Genomic DNA, 24,360 nt, shown 5'->3' with positions numbered 1-24,360 from the left:
CAGATCTGGTTAATACTTAAACATATGATGAGCAGGAAATGTTAGGATTGTAAGATAAACTGGTATCTATCTGTCAATCAATCCTGGAAGAAGGGAATGGCAAGCCTCTTCAGTACTATTGCCAAGGAAAATACATGGACATATCTACAGTATTAACTTGCCATAGTGTCTGTATATATCTGGTGAGTTAAGCTCATTATGTACATTTTTAATATCCTTTCAAATAGCAAATCATATATGGCTAAAAATTACTTCTTGAACTTGTCTTCTTAGGTCCAAAAAACAAATCACCATGAAATGCTTTTGACTAGTTTGAGGAAGGCTATGGATTTTATATTGCCAATCTGTTACGATAGAGACATCCTAAAGCAAAAGCTGAAAGGCACAGCTTAGTCATTTGGGAACAGTTTGCATAAAACTATATGCTTTGAATGAATTTTGCTCTACCTTTAACACAATTTTTTTTTGCTCTTCACGCTTGCACATTAATATCATGTCCATACGTGCATAGGAGCCAGGGTGCAATGTAGTCGTTAAGATGTTGGACTAAAACCAGAGAGATTCAAGACCACCTTCAGTCATTGGACCAGTCAGTTTCTTCACCTAGAGTGGTTTATTGTTGTTTCAGTATTAGTATCAGTGTTGCCATAGTAGTTAAGCAACAGTCAAATCTTTTCCCCCCAGACAGAACTTTGATAACACCGTACTGAAAACGCCCCCCGACTCAAGGCTCCAGCACGTGACGCCACAGACGCTCTACGTCATCGGCCAGCGGCGTGGGAAATTTTTGAGCGGAGGGAATCCCGTGTTTTCGTTGGTTGACTGAGGCGGAATTGCGGATGCTGATTGGTTAATAACGCTACACGTTTGTGAGGCGCATTATTGGGTAGGGCGATAAGCAGCGGAGCGTGTGGATTGGTTGATCAGGCAGGACTGGAGGCATTACTGGCTCGTCGATTGGGCAGTGCAGTCGGACGGGGCGGGCGAGTGGTCATGGCGTGGTTACTTGGGCCGCGCTGAGGAGGACTTGCTTCTTTCTGTCGCATTCGGGAAGGGGTAGCTGCCGCTGCGGCTGCCACCACAATGAAAGGCGTGCTGGCCAGCCCTGTGGCCGCCGCCACAACTATGCAGGAGAGCTTTGGCTGTGCCGTCGCCAACCGCTTCCACCAGCTGCTCGACGACGAGTCCGACCCTTTCGACATCCTCCGCGAGGCAGAGCGGCGCAAGCAGCAGAGCAAGAAGCGCGAAGAAGCGGCTGTTTCAACCGGCAGAAAGACCGGCCCTGGAGGAGTCGCTGCTGCCACCGCTGTCAAAAGAGAATCCCAGAAGGAGCGAAAAGGCTCCCCGTTCTTTCAGTCGGAGAGCCCCCCAGCACCTGGTATGAAGCGGGAGGGGGCTTGCATGGACCAGGGATGGTAAGCAGTTGATTCCGCCGGGAGTGGGAAAGTGGCCAATGGCGCAGACTGAATTCGGCGAGCTTGCTTGGAAATAAGCATCCTTTGATCGCTCCCCTTGCCCGTAGAGTCCGTGACTCGCATTGTAGCATCAGATGTGCCTTTTCCCGAGTAAATCTCATTAATTTCCATTAAACTCACTTATAGGTAAATGGGCAGAGACTTGCAGGCTTACACGGACATTTGCTTCACGGCACACTTAAATTGGGCGTTCATTAAAGTAGGTCTCTCCCAGTCTGTTCAAAGCGATGCGTCAAAGAACAAGAGAAGGAATAAGAATCAGTCTGTCAGTTATTAAAAGTCTGAAGGCGGGTAGTCCTAGTTTGGATCAATGAAGGCGGTGTGCCTGGACTAGGAGCCCGCGCCGGTCCTGGCCCTTTCCGGACGCACGTGCGTTCTTCCCTCTCTTTCTGCCTTTCTGTCGCCGGCGCTTCCCGCCTGAAGATACCGCGAACGAAAAGGGGCATCTTTATGGCTTGGAATGGAAGTGGAGGAGGGTGAAGCAGCCACCTGCCGGCCTTGCGCCTAGCTCGCGGCTCCTCTCTGGGCGGGCCGGGGCGAGTCTCCGATCTGGGACCGGAGTGGGAGGGTCATCCGCGTAAGGGCGCGAGCTATTGTGGCGTCTGGCGGAGAGGTTTTTTTTCCCAGCGGCGTTTACCGCAGGTGGTGCATGTGCTGAAAGCGAAGGGCGGCTCTAACTTCCCGTTGTGTTCGGCCTCCGCCTTCAGACCTAATTAACAGGGCTAGTCGGCGCCAAGAGATAGCGAAAGCCTCCCCGCCCATCGCTTCATCAGCGGAAAGGCGCTTTCCACCAAGCTGGGTTTGCTGTCTTCGGGACTCTTGTACAGTACATGTGAACTGGCTGCGTCTCCCTACATCCTTAAACCGAACCGGAAAAGTGATGCCAGCTTGCTTTAGCGGAGACAATTTCATAATACTTTGATGCTTTTCTCTTTTGAAATGATTTTCACACAACTCAGATTCATACATTTATTGAATCATTGTTTAAAACTGCCTTTCACCTATTGGGGACTGTATCCTTCCCCAATCTTTGCCCACTGGCCATACTGGAGTCATGCCGAGTTGTAGTAGATTATCACTTAAAAAAAGATTAAATGTATGAACGAAACAGGTTAAAAAGGAGGTACGTAGTAAGGTGTGTGCCGTGAGAAATATGCCAGAAATATTTTTGATGGTCATTTTCTCTTTCATTGTAAATTATAATGAAGCATAGTGCTCTCTGGACCAGTTAAATCCCTAAGTATTTATTATCCACATACCATTGGCTTGAACCTGAATTACTGTACTGGGTTGAGCCAGAGTGTGCAGTTTTAGCAGTGTAGTCCTGACTGCCTTAGGAACCACAGAAATGAGTGGTATTTTGTGTACATATATACACATACATTAAATTCTCAGAGATATCTCACAGGGTGGTTGTTGTGGGGAAAATAGGAGGAGGAAGTAGTATATATGTTTACTGCCTTGAGTTACTTATTAAAAAAAATACAGATGGGATAAAAATCTAATAAATATTTTCCAGCAGAAAGATGGTATGTCTGTAGATTATACTTATAGGTCTGTATGAGGTAGCTTGGCTTCATCTCCGTGAGGACTTTGGTGCCATAGTAGTGACCTATAGAGCTGTACAGTTGTTTGGATTTGATAGGGAAAAGGTGCTTTTGCTGGTGGGCAAATCATGTAACATCTCTTGGCAGTTTTTTAAACTAAATGCAACACTCACATTATTATTATTACTGTTGTTCCACTTTTTTTAAATATATAAAACATACCTAATACTCCTGTCTCCTGATTTACCCACAACAAGAGCCCTGTGAGGTAGGTTGGGCTGAGTGACTGGCCCAGAGTCACCCAGCCGGCTTTCATGCCTAAAGGAGGCCTAGAACCCCCAGTCTTCCTGGTTTCTTGGCCAGCACTTTAACCATTACACCAAACTGGCTTTATACAATATATCAAATTACATAGCTGCTTTAAGGAGTTGCAGACAGATGAAACGTCTGGACCCTTAAGCAATCCAAAGGGCTTTTTTTCCTTTGAATCTCAAGTGCTCCAAAACCCTAGTAAGTTTCATGACTCTGCAAATTAAATTGAGGTATATTATGTAGACAGTACACCTGAAGTGGCCCTTTCTTTTTGTCCCTTATTTTTCCTGTTCATTTAGGGAAAACTAAAATGAACAAGGAAGGAATAAGAGTATATGCTGTTCTTTAAGGTATGTGCATATTTTGGTCTAAACCACAATATCATCCCCAAGTCAACAGAACAGCATCTTTTCCTCAGTCAGGATCTGGCCGTCTATTGAATAGGATATGGATATTTGGCTCTATAGGAAGAGATTTTGTGATCTCTCTACAACAAAGATTAGCAGCCTATGGACTTCATTAAGCCTCTCCAGCATCACCTTTGTGGCTTCTAGATTCCCCAAATGGACAAGGCTAAAGTATGTGGGTGTACCGGAATCTAACATGTTGCTACAAAATATTTTCTAACAATCCCATGTGGAGGTATGCAAAACTAATTGATTTGAATTGGTAAATTTTGTGTAAATGTAGTCTCATGTCTGTATATGGCAGCTACAGTTACCAATTTTGTACAAGCTCTTGCAGGAAGTTCAGTCTAAATAACTTATCAAGTGCTTGCATTTGTTTTTATTCTTTAAGAATTCTCAAACTCAAACTGACATAAAGTAGCTGCTTCCCTGTCTCAGATTATCTTACTTTTTCCAGAGATAGTATTCTGGTGTATGAAGCCACTTTGTCTCCAGAGCCACTTTGTGTTTACAAAAATGTACATTATGTCACAATGCACCTATAAATCCTTCATTTTCTAATGTAAGATGCCTTATTGCTCTTGGTCTCCAAATTGAAACCATCTACTAAAGTTGAGAAAGATTGAGTTTCTTATAGATAATGAAGAACATGGGTTGATTTGCTCTTATTTTTCCATAGTTTGTTAAATTGTTTTTAGTGTACCTTTTTTTTTTCAGAAATTAACTTGAGAAATGGAAATATATATCTATATATCTATATCTATATATCTATATCTGCGTGTTTTCAAACTTGAGATGATGTTGTTTTTGTAAGGGAAAAATGTTACTTTCCTAATGGACATTTTGATGAAGTTAAGTTTAAGTTGATTTATAAGGTCTATATTCCAAATACGTTGTTTTAATTTTGTATTGGGCCATAATGAGTCATGTAAAATCTTTGGGGTGCATACACATTTTAATAAATATAAATGATCCTTCATGAAATAGGTGTGTTCAATTTATATGTAAATGTTGATTATATTTTGTTGTTACATCACGTAAATATTTATTTATTACAAAACTTATATCCCACCCCACATGATTGATTCTGGGTGCCTCATAGTCATCAAAACAATATATTAAAATAACATAACCAAAATGAACATCAGTATATAGGAACTGATGTCATGTTCTTTGAAAAAAGGAGGAGGGAAAAAAAGAAGCTAATGTTAAAACTACTAATCCTATATGTTAATACCAACATATTTTGTTAGAATTTATAACTGATACAATTCTGAAGGTTCTACTATAATTTTAGTTTTAAAAATGTATTGTTCACCCTGTAGCAGATAGCATGCTTGATGCAACAAATAGAATCTTAAATTCCATAGGCAGTAAATCAGAATACAGCTCTGTTCAGCGAAGCCAAAATGTAAGTAAAGTGGAAATTAACTGCATAGAATGTGAAAAGATACCAGAATCAGACTTTAATACAACATAAAAAATGTATATGAAGATTAAAGAACCAAAGAATAAATAGGTGTTTGCCTGCAGCAGATAGAACAGTAGGCATTTGGCAGACCTGTTTCAAGGTTATTCCATAACATAATTCCATATATTATTTATCCATTGAGACAACTATGGATAACTATAGCTCATTAATGGGTTATTATTGAAAGTATCCCTTGCTGGCTGAGCAGATGTACCTCAATCTGTGGAACAGCATCTCTGATGACCTGTGGACTAGTTTAGGAATATATGAGAAATATTTAGCTCAATCTGGGTAATTTCCAGGTGGGTTGATTTCAGCTCCTAGAATTCTCTGCCATAGCTACTCTGGCTAGGAATTCTTAGCATTGAAATATGTACTTTTGGAGGTTTCCACCTCTGGTTGGGAAACAGTTTTAGAGTTGAATTATGAAGGGCTTTATACGGAAGTTACTGAAGGTGATGCAATATTTGTATGATGCGCTATCATGCTCAGTGATAAAAAAAACTACTGAGAAGTGGGAGAATGAACAGGATTATAATCCATGTCTCTTTCCTGCCATAGATCATTGCACAGAGCAACTAAGATAGTTTTAGTTCTAAAATCAGGGTTAAACTCTGATTTAAATGGATGCAAACAACATTTTTATTCAGGAATACTTCGATCTGATTAGCAGACCTACAAAATTTCTTACACTGAAATAATTTTTATAGTAATTCTGTTTACAAGAGTTATTGGCGGGTGTTCTATGGCTATGAAATTCCATATCCTTTGGAATGTCCCTTCAAATCCTTTGTTTAGCATCCTTTTAAGTGAAACTATTTTGAACATCGTAGAATAGGCTTTTTTCATATACAGGTAGTCCCCAGGTTACGAACGCCTGGTTTACGGATGACCCATAGTTAGGAATGGAGCCTATTGTAGCAAAATTTGAGTTAAATACACAATGATTCAAGTTAAATACACAGTGGTTTGAGTTAATTACACAATACTACTTATACAGAATTATACAAATATTCCTGCCTACATACAAATTCAACTTAAGGACAGACCTTGGGAATGGAACTCATTCTTAAACTGGGGCCTACCTATATATATTTCAGTGTAGTTAAATGTGTGAAGTCTAATCCTTCTGAAGGTTTTTTCTGTTGTTTATACTGTAAGGAAAGTTGCCTTGCTTGGTTATGTCTTATGTAGACATACATACATAACAGCTTGACAAACTTTTCTTCAGTGTGTTGAAGTTGCCTTAAGGGCTCTCAAGACTAATCTCTTTACTTCAAAGCAGTATTAATTTCTTGTTGTCTTTCAGTATTTTTCATGTGTGTGAAACTTGGGGTGGAGCTCCAGCCTATTAAATTATATAAAAGTCTATATAGCAGAAATGTATTTTTTCTGTCTTGTTTGCTACCACAGCAGCATTGTAATGACTTCACTGGATAAGGCATTTTGTGCCACTCTACTTTCATTGCAATGCCACTCATGTTGACAATGATATTTTCTTTTAAAATATTGTTATAGTACTTGTTCTGCTTCATAGAGTATTGGACTATGCACAACCATTTTTCTAAAAGAATACAGACTACAAAAGCAATTGTGTAAGTGTTCTGAGGAAGCACATTCCATAGTGTGGGAGTCTGTATACATGCCTTGCACTGAAGTTTCCTGTTTGACCATCTGTTTAAGCATTCCACTCTGATTAATAACAGCTATCTGGAATCTCCACCAAAGCGTTGTTTTTGGATATACTACATGTATCTGTAGTCAAACATTTCTCATGAATGGATTTTGGAAACTTTCTTCATGAAAGAAATGTATTGATAAACTTTGGTCAGGTTATTTACCATGCTGATTCTGTGAGATGTACTGTTTTTACCCTTTCACTCAAAATGAGTCTTTTGCAAAGCTTCAAGCTCAGTGGTTACATGGTAAAACTGAATCCTGGAAACCTGAATTAAAAGAAACTCTGATAGTAATTTAATTTGAATAACAACTTGGGATATTTTCTAACTTCTGTGCAAATAAACTTTTCAGTACAATGTTGGGTTGGTTAACACAAACAGAATTGATGAAGGGCTTTTGATAGCTGGCGTGATCTGATGTTCTTTCTTTTTAACACTTGGTTTGTTTGCTTTATGTCCTTTAATTCCCTTTGCAAACATCTCCCTACAATATCAGTCATTTAAAGAGACTGTGATTTTGTTTGGACATAGCAATGTATCCTTACACCTTGGAAGAATATTCTGCCACCTTTGAATTTAACAGTGTGCATCAGAATTATGGAATCTTGGTATAAATTAAAAGTATATAGTGTGATAATATGATTGGTATCAGCTGTGCAACCACATTCACTAAAATTTATAATGCAAAGTTACCCCCCCATTCTTTTTTTTTTTTTCTAAGAAACAGCACGTACTGTTGTAATAGTTGCATCCAGTCATGGTGTGAATGTTAGCCTAAAGTTGACTTGAGAGCTTTGCTTCATTGAAATCTAATTTGTGAGTACGGTATGCTGGCAAATTCAGAGATCTTTTTAAATGTTCCATAACTGTTTGTGTGTTGCTTTAATCTAGCATGGTTAACTTTTGTTTCTGATCAAAGTTGTTATCTTCTACTCTTAGGGAAATCCACAATAGATTATGCATCTTAGGGCCTCAAGCTCTGTTCCAGTTTGGGACACAAAAGGGATAATGAAGTGGTATTGCACAAGCTTCCAGGGATTCATCCTTATGATTCTAGGAAAAAATAAAGTTCACAAGCCTGAAGCCTGGCCATTATATATACAGGTAGTCCTCGGTTAACAACCACTCATTCAGTGACCGTTCAAAGTTATGATGATGCTGAACGAAAGTCCTCGAAGTTCCAGCTGTCCCAGCAACCCCATGGTCATGTGATTGCAATCTGGGTGCTTGGCAACCAGCTCGCACTTATGACGGTTGCAGCATCCCACAGTCATGTGATTGACATTTGTGACCTTCCCTGACAGCTTCCCACAAGCAAAGTCAATGGGGAAGCTGGCAGGGAAGGTTGCAAGTCACTCAGGTAAGTCTCCCCACACTGTGCACCCTTCCCCAGCTGCCAGGGACTTGCAGCTTCCTGCCAGTTTCCCTACCGTCTTTGGTTGTGGGAAGCCGGCAGGAAGTTGCGAGGAGGTCCTTGCTTAACAACCTGAGAACTTCATTTAAGATCAGCAGCTGGACTGCAGGGATTGCTGTTGCTAAGCAATGCAGTCATGTGACATCTCACTTTATGACCACATCGCTTAGCAACAGAAATTCATGTCCCAATTACTGTCATTAAGCAAAGACTACCTGTATAGTGAAGTTAAGATTATTGCTGTGCCAGCAATAGATAGCTGTTGTTTTCTTGTTCATATATTGAGATTTCCAAGGAAGTTCTCTATCACTTTGGTATCTTTTGCTACTCTGAGTTGCCTTATGATCAAAGACATTGATTGAAACAGAAAGGAAATAGCATCAAAGGCAATAGGATTGGGTGATTATAGTAAATGTGAGGTAATGAAATTTGTTTTAAATGTAACTAATGCCACTAATCTAAATATGTTGGTTTTCCATAGGCCAAAAGCGAGCTCCAAAAAGAGGAGAACAACAGGGTTGGAATGAAAACAGAGGTACGGACATAAAGCAAGATAAAGCTGAATGGAAACCTTTCAGGGAATACTGTCCTCATGAAATGGAAAGACAAGCAGAGTTTACATTTGAAAGGTATGTGCTATTGAAGGCATTATTATATGTCATAACTCTGGAAAATGCAAAATCAATTACTGTTCATCGAAGAAAAATTACACAAAAAATTAACATCTTGTTAACAATGAGAGATATAATAGAATAGAATAGAAATCTTTATTGTCATTGTACTACTTGTACATCGAAATTAAATGCCACCCCAGTGCAGCTTTAAAAATATAAAAACCATAGAACACATAAAACACATATCACACATAAAACATATAACACAACCTTCACATTCCATATTGCACAACCCCTGATGCTGCATTAATACTGCACTATACGATAGAATTCACTATAGTTACAGCTCTAAGATGGAAGCTATTCTTCAGCCTATTCGTCCTTGTTTTTATTATCCTGTACCGTCTGCCAGATGGTAATAGTTCAAAGAAAGAATGTCCCGGGTGGGATGGATCCTTAAGAATGTTTTGAGCCTTCTTAAGGCAGTGGGAACTATAAAGTTCTTCCAAAGAGGGGAGAGGGCAACCAATGATCCTCTGGGCAGTGATGGTAACCCTCTGGAGTGCTTTCCTATCTGCCACTGTGCAGTTAGCAAACCATACACAGTTGCAGTAGGTCAAAATGCTCTCAGTGGTACAGCGGTAGAAGGTCACCAGCAGTTTTTCATTCAGTTGTTGTTTCCTGAGAAGTCTCAGGTAGTATAATCTCTGCTGGGCCCTCTTAACCAAGGCTGCAATATGAGCACCCCAGGTCAAGTCCTCCTTTATAGTAACACCCAGAAACTTAAAACTGGCCACCCGCTCCACTCGGTCTCCATTGATAACCAGGGGCTGGACATCTAATCTATTCCTCCTATAGTCCACTATAAGCTCCTTGGTCTTACTGATATTAAGAGCCAAATTATTGTCTCCGCACCATGAAAGCAACCGGTCCACCTCATCCCGGTAGGCAGACTCATCTCCTTTGGAGATAAGCCCCACCACTGTTGTATCATCTGTGAATTTAATGATAATATTGCTGAAGTGAGTGGGGGTACAGTCATATGTATAAAGAGTGTAAAGTAAGGGACTCAACACGCAGCCCTGTGGTGAACCAGTGTTGAGAGTAAGAGCTGAGGAGATATAATTGCCTAATCTAACCCTCTGGGAGCGGCCAGACAGGAAGTCCAAAATCCAAGAGCAGATTGAATATGGAAGCTCAAGATCCATAAGTTTAGACACCAGTCTATGTGGAAGGATTGTATTGAATGCAGAGATAAAGTCTACAAAAAGCATCCTCACATAGGTTCCCCGCTGTTCCAGATGAGTCAGAGCAGTGTGGAGAGTGATGGCTATAGCATCCTCTGTGGATCTATTAGTTCTATATGCAAACTGATGTTTATCAAATGTACAGTGGGGCAAAAAAGTATTTAGTCAGCCACCAATTGTGCAAGTTCTCCCACTTAAAAAGATGAGAGAGGCCTGTAATTTTCATCATAGGTATACCTCAACTATGAGAGACAAAATGGGGGAAAAAATCCAGAAAATCACATTGTCTGATTTTTAAAGAATTTATTTGCAAATCATGGTGGAAAATAAGTATTTGGTCAATATCAAAAGTTCATCTCAATACTTTGTTATATATCCTTTGTTGGCAATGACAGAGGTCAAACGTTTTCTGTAAATCTTCACAAAGTTTTCACACATTGTTGCTGGTATTTTGGCCCATTCCTCCATGCAGATCTCCTCTAGAGCAGTGATGTTTTGGGGCTGTCGCTGGGCAACACGGACTTTCAACTCCCTCCAAAGGTTTTCCATGGGGTTACGATCTGGAGACTGGCTAGGCCACTCCAGGACCTTGAAATGCTTCTTATGAAGCCACTCCTTCGTTGCCATGCTGAAAGACCCAGCCATGTTTCATCTTCAATGCCCTTGCTGATGGAAGGAGGTGTTCACTCAAAATCTCACGATACATGGCCCCATTCATTCTTTCCTTTACACGGATCCCATCCTGGTCCCTTTGCAGAAAAACAGCCCCAAAGCATGATGTTTCCACCCCCATGCTTCACAGTAGGTATGGTGTTCTTTGGATGCAACTCAGCATTCTCTCTCCTCCAAACACGACAAATTGAGTTTAGACCAAAACATTCTACTTTGGTTTCATCTGACCATATGACATTCTCCCAACCCTCTTCTGGATCATCCAAATGCTCTCTAGCAAACTTCAGACGGGCCCGGACATGTATTGGCTTAAGCAGGGGGACACATCTGGCACTGCAGGATTTGAGTCCCTGGTGGCATAGTGTGTTACTGATGGTAGCCTTTGTTACTTTGGTCCCAGCTCTCTGCAGGTCATTCACTAGGTCCCCCCATGTGGTTCTGGGATTTTTGCTCACCATTCTTGTGATCATTTTGACCCCACAGGGTGAGATCTTGCATGGAGCCCCATATCAAGGGAGATTATCAGTGGTCCTGTATGTCTTCCATTTTCTAATTATTGCTCCCACAGTTGATTTCTTCACACCAAGCTGCTTGCCTATTGCAGATTCAGTCTTCCCAGCCTGGTACAGGTCTACAATTTTGTTTCTGGTGTCCTTCAACAGCTCTTTGGTCTTGGCCATAGTGGAGTTTGGAGTGTGACTGTTTGAGGTTGTGGACAGGTGTCTTTTATACTGATAACAAGGTCAAACAGGTGCCATTACTACAGGTAACGAGTGGAGGACAGAGGAGCCTCTTAAAGAAGTAGTTACAGGTCTGTGAGAGCCAGACATCTTGCTTGTTTGTAGGTGACCAAATACTTATTTTCCACCATGATTTGCAAATAAATTCTTTAAAAATCAGACAATGTGATTTTCTGGATTTTTTTTCTCATTTTGTCTCTCATAGTTGAGGTATACCTATGATGAAAATTACAGGCCTCTCTCATCTTTTTAAGTGGGAGAACTTGCACAATTGGTGGCTGACTAAATACTTTTTTGCCCCACTGTATATGGGTCTGCATCTAACAGTCATATACTCCAGATCCATAGAGCAGTGGCTGTCTACAGTCTTTGTATTGGTACACCAGCTTTTGTTCACATAAAGACTTAACACCCCCCCTCGCTAAGTGATGCGGTTGTAAAGCATGATGTCATGTGACCATATTGCTTAGTGACAGCAATCCTGGCAGTCCTGATTGCCATCAAAACCCCAGGACTGTATGGACCTTTAAGTAGGAATAGGTGGGAGTCCCAGGCAAGAAGCATGAGGGTGCTGCAGGCGGGCTGGAGGGGGCCATGGGTGGGTCCTGCCTGTGTGGGCAAGGGCCGTGGGCGGGTGCTATGGAGCATGGGCAGGAGCTGCAGGTGGGCGTTATGGAGCATGGGTGGGCTGGTGGCCATGGGCATGCGCTACAGACTGCGGGCAGATGGGAAGGTGCTACAGAGTACAAGATCCCTGGGACCCCTGAGATCCCTGGGATCTCATACTCCATAGTGGGGGTCCTCAGGAGAAAAAGCAGTGGGAGCAACTTATGGGAGTGATTTGCGACCTTCCCTGCTGGCTTCCCCATTGACTTGCTTTTGGGAAGCTAGCAGGGAAGGTTGCAAATGGTGATCACATGACCGCAGGACGCTGCAATTGTCATAAGTGCAAGCTGGTTGTCAAGTGCTTGAACCGTGATCATGTGATTGGGGAGTGCTGCAATAGCTGGAACTTTGAGGACCAGTCATAAGTACCATTTGTTCAGCACCATCATAACTTTGAATAGTTGCTGAATGAGTGTCATAACTCAAGGACTACCTGTAAAAAGACATGTCAAAAATACAACAGGGTAAAATACAAATAGTAAGATTCAGGTAACTAAATAAGGCATCTAAAATGTCATGGAGATTATAGTTTTCCAATATATCATTAATTACTTATAAAATTATAAAATATTATATCACTTAAAAATTTAAAAATCACTGTTAACTTTAAGCTAAGAATACGTATTAGGAACCATATTAACACAGTATAAATCACTGACTAAAATTATAAGCTGTAATAATTTGAATCACTACCAGGAATCTAACTTCCTGTAAAGTTGAAGCATAAACTCTATACATAGAAAAATTTGGGATTGGTACAAATCCATGTATTAGATTGTAGTCTAGGAATGGTTTCCAATTATAATGGAATTCTGCATCCTTTATCTAAGATTGAATGTCCTAAAGGCAGAAGTTTGTGGCACCATTCTGAGCTGGGAGCGTCTTTGGAATTGGCATAATTATTGATTTAATTTCTATTTAAAACTGGCATCTATTTTTATTGCTTTTTGGTTGTTTTTTATTATCTGTGGGTTAATGGGGGGGGGGCTGTTTATTGCTTGCTGTTCTGTAACTGTACCATGGATGTTTTAGTGTTATGATTGTAACCTGCTGAGTATGATGGAATGGACTTATGAAGGCCAGGTTCAGGGAGATAAGCATGTTCTTAGCCCCCAACAGGAGCGTGGGAAGTTCAAGAAGATGAGGCTGGCACCTCCCTAAGGAATTCACGGTGTTGTGGCTGGCTGGCTTGGGAACTAGGGTTCAGTCTGGTGAGATTTCTGTCTTGAGGTTGAAGCTAATAAATGCAACAGAACTGTATTTGCATTGTCTCTTGGAGTTCTTTGGGCTGAACCTGACATCAATCTCACCAGACTGAACCCTAGTTCCCAAGCCAACCAGCCACAACATCGTGAATTCCTTAGGGAGGTGCCAGCCTCATCTTCTTGAACTTCCCACGCTCCTGTTGGGGGCTAAGAACATGCTTATCTCCCTGAGCCTGGCCTTCATAAGTCCATTCCATCACACTGAGTCTCTCAAGTACAGAATGAATGAATGGATGGATGGATGGATGGATGGATGGATGAATGAATGAATGAATGAATGAATGAACTGAAATTACAAACTTGTCCAGTGCTGGGATTGGAACATTGAGATAGCTTATTGAGAAAGACTTTTAGTATTCTAGATAATGACAACAGATCTGAGAACCAAAGTGCAGTAATATTATCTTTGATTTAGTAAACAACTAAAGGATCATTCATTTTGTTTTCAGACCGATAGAGCGCTTTGATCGGGAAAGGCCAGTGAGAGGTCGTGGAGGAGGAAGAGGTGGGATGCAGGGCAGAGGCCGAGGTGGTGGAATGAACAGGACCTTCAATGGCTTTGATCAAAGAGGGAAGCGGGAATTTGATCGGCAGAGTGGGAGTGACAAAACGTGAGTGCTGCTTTGGATGTGCATTTTCAGTTTCTTAATCAGTCTTGGATTTTGAACAAATTGCTCATTTTTTAATGTGAAGCTGGCTCCCTGTCTATTATCCTTTTGTCAACAAACAAAATATTTATATTCAGGCAGGAGTTTGGCATGAAAATTGGCTTTGCTGTTCTGAGTTTTAATTAGTTGATTTCTGTTTCTTTTTCATGCATTTGTTTCATTAATGCATGAAACTTTTAATAACTTTTGGCTGCTGTCCTGGACGTCAGCTGGTCCAAAAGGTGGGTTTTATATTTACAAAATAAATAATAGACCTATAATAACGATTCTGAGCAAAAGTGGTGGGGAATGCTAATGCTTTTGTAGAATTTCATCTTTTGTACCTCAGCTTTTTCTAGACTTGATGCTCTCCAGATATGGACTTCAGCTCTCAGAATTCTCAGAAATAACCATGTTGGCTGCAGAATTCTGAGAATGGAATTCTACACATCGGGTCAGGAAGTGATCTCAAATTGGTAAAAACCTGTTTAATTCTGTGTATATACATGATTTAATTTCTAAGAAAACTGAATTTTCTATCTATAGAGGAGTCCGTGCAGAAGATAAAAGGGGTGGAAGTGGACCACGTAACTGGGGAGCTGCTAAGGATGATCTGAGGTATGAGAAATGTGTTTGCAGCTTTCCTAGACTTGATATTATTGAGAGCATCATTTCCAGGTCTTACATAACATTAAAGTTACTTATTTTAACTATCAGAAGCTCACTGAAGAGAAGTATCCTGTCCCTTCCCTATCCTTTTGAAAAGTCTTTTTCAGAGAGTTCAGTGCACATCTGAATAATGTGAGATGTATGGGGTCACTTGTAATGTAATGCATGAGGACCATTGGGGAAGGAAAGGGATGAAAAATTGTTATTGGTGAATTTCCTTAAATAAACTCACCTTAGGGCCAGCCTGAATTTTAGGCTGTTCCTCCTTTACTCTTGCCCTTCCCCCACAGCCTCTTGCATCCCTTTCTAGGTTGAAACATTCATTTAGACTAATCTTGCTGCAGCAAGCGGTGCAGAATTTATTTTTCCCTAAGGCCTCTTTTTCAAGGGGCTTTGGCAGAACTGAGACACATCTGTCTTTTTTTGTCTTAGTTTCTTTCTCAGCTCTTATAATCCTCGAACATTTGGATATTTTATTCAGCTTTAATCTACTGTATCCTTTCCTCTGCATTTGGAAGCTACGATTTGAACAGAAAGACATGCCTGGTCTTGTTTTGCTAAAAAACCTGAAGTTCCTGTAATAAAAGGAAATAGCCTTGTGGTTACATTTATGTGTGGGGGTTCTTGTTAAATGTTCTCTCATGCAAGAGCCAGAAAAATCCTCTACTCCAGACCCTGAAGATGGATGGTTTTCTTAAGTTCCAGCTCAAATAATTCAGTATGAAAGATTGTAATGCAGGAAGGAAAAGTAAAGATTTGTATACGCTATGTCTGTGGCAAAATGAAATGGTTAAAATGTAAATAGAAAAATGACCTCTAGCTATATTGGTCAATGGTAACTGTCTTGAAAAAAGGGGTATCGATGACAGAAGCTAAATGCTTGTATCTCTTTGTTGGCTTTGGGCTACAGGAATGGACTAAGGAAGAAGAGTGGGCATGTATTTTCTGTGTTTTCATGTGATGAGATTTGTGTAGCCTCTGTTAAGTTGATGACATACTATTCCTGAGATTCAGACATGCATAATGCAGCATGCTATTTGCAGGTGTTTATATTTTGTGAGCCCAACCCTAGACTGTGAGGCAGCTTTCCCCAGCCTAGTGATATGAGAGGATGTAGTTATAGAAGGGTGAGGAATTACATTTTTGTTTAGGCCATATTAAGAATCCTGGCTACTGTAGCTTTTGTATTTCAGGTGGTTTCACTCTGTGCTTTAATATTTCTGCAGTGAGCTGGAACAGACTGCTCCTATGGAAGAGACTGCAGAAACAGAAGACACCCCAGGAGCACCTGAGGGAGAACCTCCAATGAAGTATGGACTGGTTTTGAGAATCTTGCTTTTGTTACTCCTTAAATATGTATCAGAACATCTGGCCACTTGCATGGAAGTTTATTCCAACTGTATGCCAAGTGGACCTGATTTCAGCACGGCTGCTAGAAAATGGAATTGATCCTGGTGCATTATAACAGTGCTTTAATGATGTCAGTTGTAGACTGAACTTTAGAAGTTGTTGGAATGGTTGAAAAATATGTTGTGGTTTGCACAGATGGTTAGTAAAATGGTTTATATCAGGCTTTGCCAGCTGGTATGCCATGCTGTCAAACAACTAATAGGCTGTAGTTTTCTTGGATAGACTGCAAAACATATCTGTTAAACCATGATAGGCTACCATATATGAGCCTTAAGAAAGCTAGGTAGGACTCTAGAAGCAGAACATTGTGTCCAGTGAAGCCTTTTCAGTGTCCTTTACTGGCCAACCAGTGCATGGCCATCCAGTGCATGGACACTTACTCTGGCATTGTTCTGATTATTTGTTTCACAGAATCCCTGCAGTTGTTGTCTCTCCATCCTTTGTTTTGCTACGTGATCCACTTGCCTCACATGGCTGTGTTGAACTGAAAGAAAGTTCTGGGGTGAAATCCGGTGTTACGTATTATAAAATTAGAATTGGCTAAATAGAATATTTGGATGATTTTTTTTCATAACAGTTGCTGCAGATAGTTCCATCAGACCACCTAACAGTAATTTGCATGTCTATTTCCTTATCTAAACTATGTTTTATATATAGATAATTTATATAGATATATATAAAATTATAATGCACGTAATTTTCTTGGCATCTGAAATCAAGAATCTGATTTATTTGTTCTAAAGATTTTCTTGGTAATGAGAAAACTAACAAAAGTTCAAGGCACAGGTTTCCCTGGAGGGCAGAGTACATTTACCACACCTTCCCTGGCCTCTGTTGCCCTCTACAACTGTTGCAAACAATTGAAGTGGGGAATTTTGGAAAGTGGAATCCAAGGTATCTAGTGAGTACCAGGTTGAGGAAGGCTGTATTTGCATATTATTTTGACCACTTTTCAAAAATTAATTTCCTTTTAATTTAATTTTAATCTTGTTGAATGAAAAATAAGGGCAAATAAGAAACCTGAATCAACCCTCTATGTCCATCTTTGAATGAGACATTTTTCTTTTCAGTTGTGAGAAAATGTTCTAATTACTGCCTGAAGCCAGTGTTAAGAGTTCTAGTTTATTGGGATGGCTTGTAAATACATGGATGGATGGATGGATGAATATGGTACAAGATATAGATAAGTTATGCTGAGTGTTTCTTGTATGTAGCTATGAAATAGGGGTGGGGGGGTTGGCTGTTGAGTTTATGCTATTTGTAATGTAGTATGCCAAATAACATGAACATCAGTATAAGCTCCAGACTTTGTGTGCTAATTGAATCCATTTCAGTATATGGGAACTGTCTGCTTCATTTCAGTTTGTATTTTTTTCCTGTACTGTATGCTTCTGTTAATCTTCACCTATGCTATCATTTTTCTACAATGGAGATGAGTTTTTAATTCAAATATCAAATATTTCTTTGATTTTCCTATCTCATTTGTTCTGCCACTGATATCTTCTTAATATTTGTTTTTGCTTTAATCTGCATTTATATTACCTTTTTTTTTTTTTTGCCATCATGGTAAGAAAAGAAAAGAAGGAATAGCAAGAGCCCCAATAGAAAACTCTGCTCTCCGTATAAATGAATTCGGCATTGAATTGGTAACAGAATGGTTGCCACAGCTGTAAAATGTCTGTATTATTTTAAATTTAGACTGTATGCCACCCAGAGTCATGATGGAATTGGATAGATTTCTAGAAAGCGTATATATTTATCAGGATATATTGGTCTCATAGTTTGTTTGAAATAAGAATTGGTTCTTTTTTTCTTTTGTTTGACAAATGTCTGGCCTTGTTTATACATGAGATATGAGGCAGGGAGGCTAGTAAAATGTTTGTAGGCCAGCAGCCCTCTTGGATTTATTTCAAGACAGGGATCTATCTCTAGTGTGAGCTACGCCATACATAAATGGAGATTGGTTTTGATCATACATCTTGAATGTACTATGGCAAAATTAAGTAGCAAGGTTCCATGTTTACTCACTTCCTGCATTTATAATCACATCTTTTGTCTGAGAGTTTAAAGCACAGTATATTGGAGACTTCTGCAGTATTATCTCTCTGATAGCACCTATGAAGTATATTAGTCTGAAAAAGAGCAATTGGCTCAGAGTCACCTGCTGAGTTTTGCAACCAAGTGTAAATTTGAATCTGTGTTTCCCAAGATCCTATTCAGCACCTTAACCATAATTTTGCAGAAGTTCTGTATTAAACTGTGGAAAATTTCTCAATCTTTAGAAGTTGTACATTATAGGTCTTATGAGTCCCAGCCTGAATGGTCAACAATAAGACAATCTAAGACAATCATAGAGTTTCTAAATATCTAGATGGACCTGGGTTGAGGAAGGCTGCTAGGGCATAGTAATGGAAGACATATTCTAAGTCCTAAACATTTCAGCCTGCCAAAGGTGGGAGATGATGTACCAGGGTTGCTAAGATCAGTTTAGAACATGTGTCCAAATTATATTTGATCCCCGAAGACATGCAAGGAGCAGATAGCAAAACTGTAGTGTAATTTTTGATATATACCCAACAAAATGTAGACCAGAATGACTGGTCTAAATAGGCCATTATTAGGCTTAACTTTTACTATTTTGGCACATAACAAAGTATGTTTAGCAAGAAGGCACATTTTAGGATGCAAACATTTATAAGTGCTATGCTAATGCAGCTGTAGGCAACATGGTGCACTATGGACATTTGCCAGTCTAACTCCTCTACATTGCTTTCATTTCTTTCTTCTTTTTTGAATGCATGAATGAAGCTGGTATGCTGTAAAACAAAGTGGTAGTCTCTTTGGCATCATCTTCATCTTGGTCTGCCTGGTCTCCCTCTGGCTTCAGACAACTGTTTTGTTAGGAAATGTGTCCAGCTGCCCAGGAAAACAGTTGAGGTGATAAGATGCATCCTTAGGAGTTAGGGAGAAGGGGAATAATTCCATCCCATTACTATCTATCTTTAGCTATGTCTAACAAAACCAACCAGTTTGAATAAGCAAGTCCTCCTTCCATGGCAGTTGTGTTGTTAAGAGTCCCCACATGCTTTCAAAATTCTGAATGTGTTGATCCACTCCAGAACGTGGTTTGCTGTGTGCTATGTTCTTATGGCTGTGTTATCAAAAGAGGTTGTTGAGAAATGAAATGTCTCGAGCATGCTTAGAAAAGGTTCAAAATTACAAAAGTGAGGGATGGGAGGAAAGCATCTTATTGAGGAAAAGTTTTGTCTCCCAACCAACCCAAATAGTATAATGCAGACTGATCATAGAGTGAACTGCAAACACTGAATATCTGGTCTGAAGTGGATAGGGATTAGAATACGTTTGAAGAGGGCATGCCTGGCTGGTTGGAACATTGAATAGAAGCCCTCCAAGCTGCAGCACCTAGTTGCAGGTTGCATTTCTATGAGCTTGGCAAACCATCGTGTGGAAAAAAAGGAACCACTTTTAGTGTTCAATAGAAATCCAAATAGCTGCCTTCATTTAAGTTGTATTCTGCCTTTCCCTCACTGGCGTTTCACAGGCTAATGGTTTTTACTTTACAACTATAAACCCTTAGAATTGCTGAAGGAGAGCCAGTGGAAGAAGTAGTTCAAGAGATGACGTTGGATGAGTGGAAAAATCTTCAGGAACAAAGTCGACCAAAGCCTGAGTTCAACATCCGGAAGCCTGAAACCACTGTTCCATCCAAAGCAGTGGTAATTCACAAGTCAAAATATAGAGATGATGTAAGCATTACATTAGAATTCAGAGGATTCTTCCTTTCAACTCTGTGTTAATATTTCTAGCTGTACTACATTGAAATTTATACCTAGGCACTGCATAGATTGAAAAACACTATTAGAACTTACCCCAGCCACGGTCCATTTTTTAAAATGTCCAGAACACAGACTTAATTTTTCTTTTTTCTGTACTTCATTTGTAGTGATTAGAGAAGCATTTTTGCTGCTGTTTCTAATTTGTGGTTCTTATTACTTGTTCAGTTTCCGTTTCTAGGTTACAGTCTACTACTGAGTCCATTCTTTCATTGAGCAGGATGTTCAGCAGGCAGAAAGGGAGAATAAGCAATGGATTCTACTCAGACTGCATTGTGTTCACATGAAGGAATGGAGCCCTGTGCACAGGATAGACTGCACAGAGCTGCATTTATGCAGCGTGACGACATAAATGTTAGACTGGATTGAACCTCTTTCTTTCCTACTCGGGTGAATTTGTGAAGGATCCTCTAGATACTTTTTCCATACACATACTTACGTATACACATACACATAGTCACAAGAAAGTTCGTAGACAAAGGCCTGTTTTTATTTGGTCACATCTATTTTCTGCACATCACTATATCCAAAGTGATATTTTGACTGTGGAACAAAAGTTTGCAAATAGAAATATTCACATTTCTGAAGCTTTGCTGGCCAGGTGTGACTGTGTTTCAGAAGTGTCTAAAAGTCAGCTAATGAAAGTAATGAGTGGACATGTACCGGCAGCTGCTTTCTTAACTCATCAAAGGGCAATTTTTTGAGAAAGTCTCTCCAGAGAATCACTATCCCTGGAGAATGGCTTTTATGTTGTGTTTCACTTCTGTTGGGAGATGAGTCATAGAGGGAGCATAGTTTCTCTGTGGCAGTTCTATTGTCTTTAGAATGCCCTGCCCATGAAGATTTGCTTAGGAGCCTGTCTATGAAGCCTGTCTAATGTCCTCTATCTTTCCAGGGCATTTTTTTATATTAAAAGACCTCGTCTGGCCCTTGATGCACTGTTTCTAGTTGAAGATCTTGATAATATATTAGGTTTAATCATATTTCATTCTGAAGTGTGTTTGCTTTGAATGTAATTGTGTAGAAATGTGATTCATGTGCTTGGGGAAATACAATGTGGTGTTTAGATACAGTGGTTCTGAATTATCTGTTTAGTACTAATTTGTCTGAAGAAAAAGTTGACTCATAAAGCTGCAGAGGACTGAGTGACAGAAAAAATAAGAATAAAGTTAACCAGAAATCTCCCATCTTTCAGCTCAAAAGAGGCAAGCAGCTTGCTCTACAAAGGTAGTAACATGCACAGTAGTTTGGTGATTTAAGTTAATTATCTTCTGTTTGAACAACTGTTTCAAATTATTGAAGGACTTAGGAAGAAAAAAAAGCATTGTATTAATACAAATTATATTCTTCCAATATGTGTGGTGAAAAGTATATAAAAACAGCATTGGGCACACAGATATGGCATCTTTGCAAAATACTGTGGTTTCTGCAATTTTTTATAAAGAACTAGTTGCTTGGAAAAAAAATCCAAATCTTAAGAAGTGTACTATACTTTGTTCTCTCCATATTACATAGAAAGCAGTTCATTCAATCTGCTGGAGAATTAGTATTAACAATCTCAACATACTTCATAAAATAATTTCTCACTGGGATTAGCAACTTCAGAAGATAGCCAAGGACCATCTTGTTTATTCCGTTCATACTTCAAAATCATCATTAGAAGTCCTTGCCTTGGTTTCTCTGCCTTTTTTAATATTGGTGGTTGATGCCCTGGGATTGAGTTGCTTCAGCAGTGACATTAATGTGACATTCACTTCTTGCTTCTATTTTAAAATGGTTGGCTATTTTTTAAGATACATTTTTTTGCTATTTGCTGCCTTCCTTTGATGGTTACTTTTTTGTTGTTGCATGTATTTTGTTTTGAATTTGTAATTCAGTAGGTAAGACACTTTATTTAAGACATTTAATTACTGGATTAAATAAATAATCCAATAATCTTTTAGAAATCTTTAACCAATATACTTTTCCTGCACCTTCTAGCAAGTCTTCAATGCTGCTTTTGGCATTTAAGCATGCTTTTTTAAAAATGTGGATACATTTTGTTATAGGTGCTGAAGGAAGATTTTGAGGATGATTCTCACTTTTCCCGAAAAGCAGCAAATGACATCACTTCTCAGCTGGACATTAACTTTGGGAATCTGCCTCGTCCTGGACGAGGAGCCAGAGGAGCACGAGGTGGTCGTGGGCGTGTCCGAAGAGTTGAGGACTCAGGGCCAAGACCAGAAGTGATGGTAATTACACGTGCTAATTCTAATCTCTGGCTACTTCATTGTAGCAATTCAGTTTATACATCTGCCTAATCAAAATGGCAGTGTCCATGGGCAAAAAGAAGGCAATAGAAATCACAGAATTTGTAGATGTACCAAAAAAACCCTATATATATATATAATTTTTTTTGCAGCAGGACCCACTCCTACCTAAGAAACTACTTGGATCCATTGAATGTAAATTCTGAGTCCCTGAATTTTTAAAAGCTTGGATTCAGTAAATCAAAGGGTATAGCTAGGAAAAAATAGGATAGGATAAACTTAACAGTAAATTAGTACATGGACTATTGAAGCAACAGTAATGAACAAAGCCAAAATCATGTGCATCTTAGTAAACAGATAAATAGCTAGTTCTTACCTAACTCATCTGGTTTTGCTTTGTGCTTTTCCTTTTAGATGCACATCACTGCTCCAAACCCAGATGACCCTGAGGATTTTCCTGCTTTGTCTTGAAAGAACTCAATGACACCTCCAAAAATAGCTGTGGAGATACTATGTTGCTGTAGAAGAGAATCATCCGAGTCTACAGAGAGAAATGACTTTTGTGTGTGAATTTTGCACTTCTGTGTGTTAAGACATACCCAGTGGGTTTGGAGGCAAGTTCCAGTACCACTGTTTTTGGATTAGCTGTGTGAAGGCTTATGGTATCATACATGAGGAATTTCAAATAAAAATTCAGGATGATGGTGTCAAACAGGTACAGATGGATGAGTCTTTGTCCCTTTTATCACAAATGTAAGCATACAAGGTGGTTTGTTTGGGGACAGCAAACCATAGATGTTTGGACTACTTGTTCTCTGATTTCATTGAGTGAATTATACCTTTGCCATACTTGTTACTGCATAATTTTCAGAAGTTGGGCAATAAAACAAGATGCTCTCACTGGATGAGGTCAGGGGTGCTATTTTTATATCATTTATTTTTTAATCATTTAATACTGGAAGCTGCAAACTGTAGATTTTTGTAGTTACAATTTGGAAGTTAAAGTTTATTTGAAGAATGAGGTAAGTTACAAATAAATCATAGAATGAATAGTATTTTGGAAGAAAAGTTGGCAAACTATGGAATGGCTTGCTTTCTCACTAGTTGATTTTCATATGTATGGAAAACTTTTTATCAGGAAGACTTGATTAAAATAGTAATTCTTCATAGAACAGCATTAAATAGAATAAATTTTAGGGAAACCATAAACCTGATACTTGTATCCTCCACCTGCCACACCTTGCCACACCAAAGTTCAATTGCATTCTTAATTTATCATTGTAGAATCTTCTTAATGTATTGGTTTGCTATTAGCTTGAACATTTTGTACATCACAGACAAAAAGCATAGTTTAGATCTTTAAAAGACCCATGGTAAAGCAATTTATGCTTGTGGTGTCGTATGTGGACATTGTATCAGGGTGCAAAATGTCGCATCAAAGCTCAATTTGTACCATTTTATCAATCTGTGACTTGACTCAGCTTCTCCCCTAAGCCTGCTTCACCAACCCGTTGGTGCTTCTGCAGGAGTGCTGGCAGGTTTGGATCTGCAGGTGGCCATGCCTGGCATGTTCATTGATTGAAGGTCTTAATGCATGGCTTATGGTTGACTTGGTTCATTTGATATACAAAGTTGATTTTTCAGCAACAAAGAACGTTAGAAGTACTATCTTGCAAAGGATGAATGGGTGGAGTCAAGTTGTGGGTTAAAAGGTACCAAAGAGTGTGTCCCCCAAGGTACCATCTGGCCTGTAAGGCCACAAGCATGGGAAGCTATACTTTGTTCTGTAGCTATATCCAGTTCCCCATATTGCTGTATAAGGAGTTAAATGATGGGAAGAATGCACAATAGTACCTGTTGGCACTTTCTTAAAGAAGCTGCATATTTTCCTGGGATTGCACAACTGATAATTTATGGAAAAGACAGCAGCTTTTGGTTTAAGGAGTTGCTGAAAGGCGTTACCTGCGTACCCATGCATAAGCTGAAGCACCTTTCCTTTGAATCAGATGTGCTACACAGCCC

The 24,360-nt window shown here is 39.6% G+C and overlaps 1 protein-coding gene across 1 annotated transcript; it reads left to right on the top strand.

Annotated features, from left to right (window-relative positions):
• The first annotated feature begins 961 nt into the window (after positions 1-961).
• On the top strand, positions 962-24,319 carry HABP4 (hyaluronan binding protein 4). The gene is made up of 8 exons (XM_088130022.1): positions 962-1,378; positions 8,787-8,934; positions 13,959-14,120; positions 14,703-14,774; positions 16,052-16,135; positions 19,834-20,002; positions 22,138-22,320; positions 22,753-24,319. Exons 1-8 carry the CDS (start codon positions 1,084-1,086, stop codon positions 22,807-22,809), a joined length of 1,170 nt encoding a protein of 389 aa, XP_087986148.1. The 5' UTR covers positions 962-1,083; the 3' UTR covers positions 22,810-24,319.
• The last annotated feature ends 41 nt before the right edge of the window (positions 24,320-24,360 follow it).

The sequence above is a fragment of the Python bivittatus genome, unplaced genomic scaffold, assembly GCF_059951505.1.
Source record: "Python bivittatus isolate LINGU-HERP-01145 unplaced genomic scaffold, Pbiv_v1 ctg000850_np1212, whole genome shotgun sequence".
Classification (NCBI taxonomy): domain Eukaryota; kingdom Metazoa; phylum Chordata; class Lepidosauria; order Squamata; family Pythonidae; genus Python; species Python bivittatus.
This window is presented reverse-complemented; position numbering and strand designations above follow the sequence as displayed.

Coding starts and splice junctions, on each gene's coding strand:
- HABP4 (XM_088130022.1), top strand. CDS start 1,084: ATGAAAGGCGTGCTGGCCAGCCCTGTGGCCGCCGCCACAACTATGCAG. Junction 16,136..19,833: donor GAGGGAGAACCTCCAATGAA/GTATGGACTGGT, acceptor ATAAACCCTTAG/AATTGCTGAAGGAGAGCCAG. Junction 22,321..22,752: donor GGCCAAGACCAGAAGTGATG/GTAATTACACGT, acceptor TTTTCCTTTTAG/ATGCACATCACTGCTCCAAA.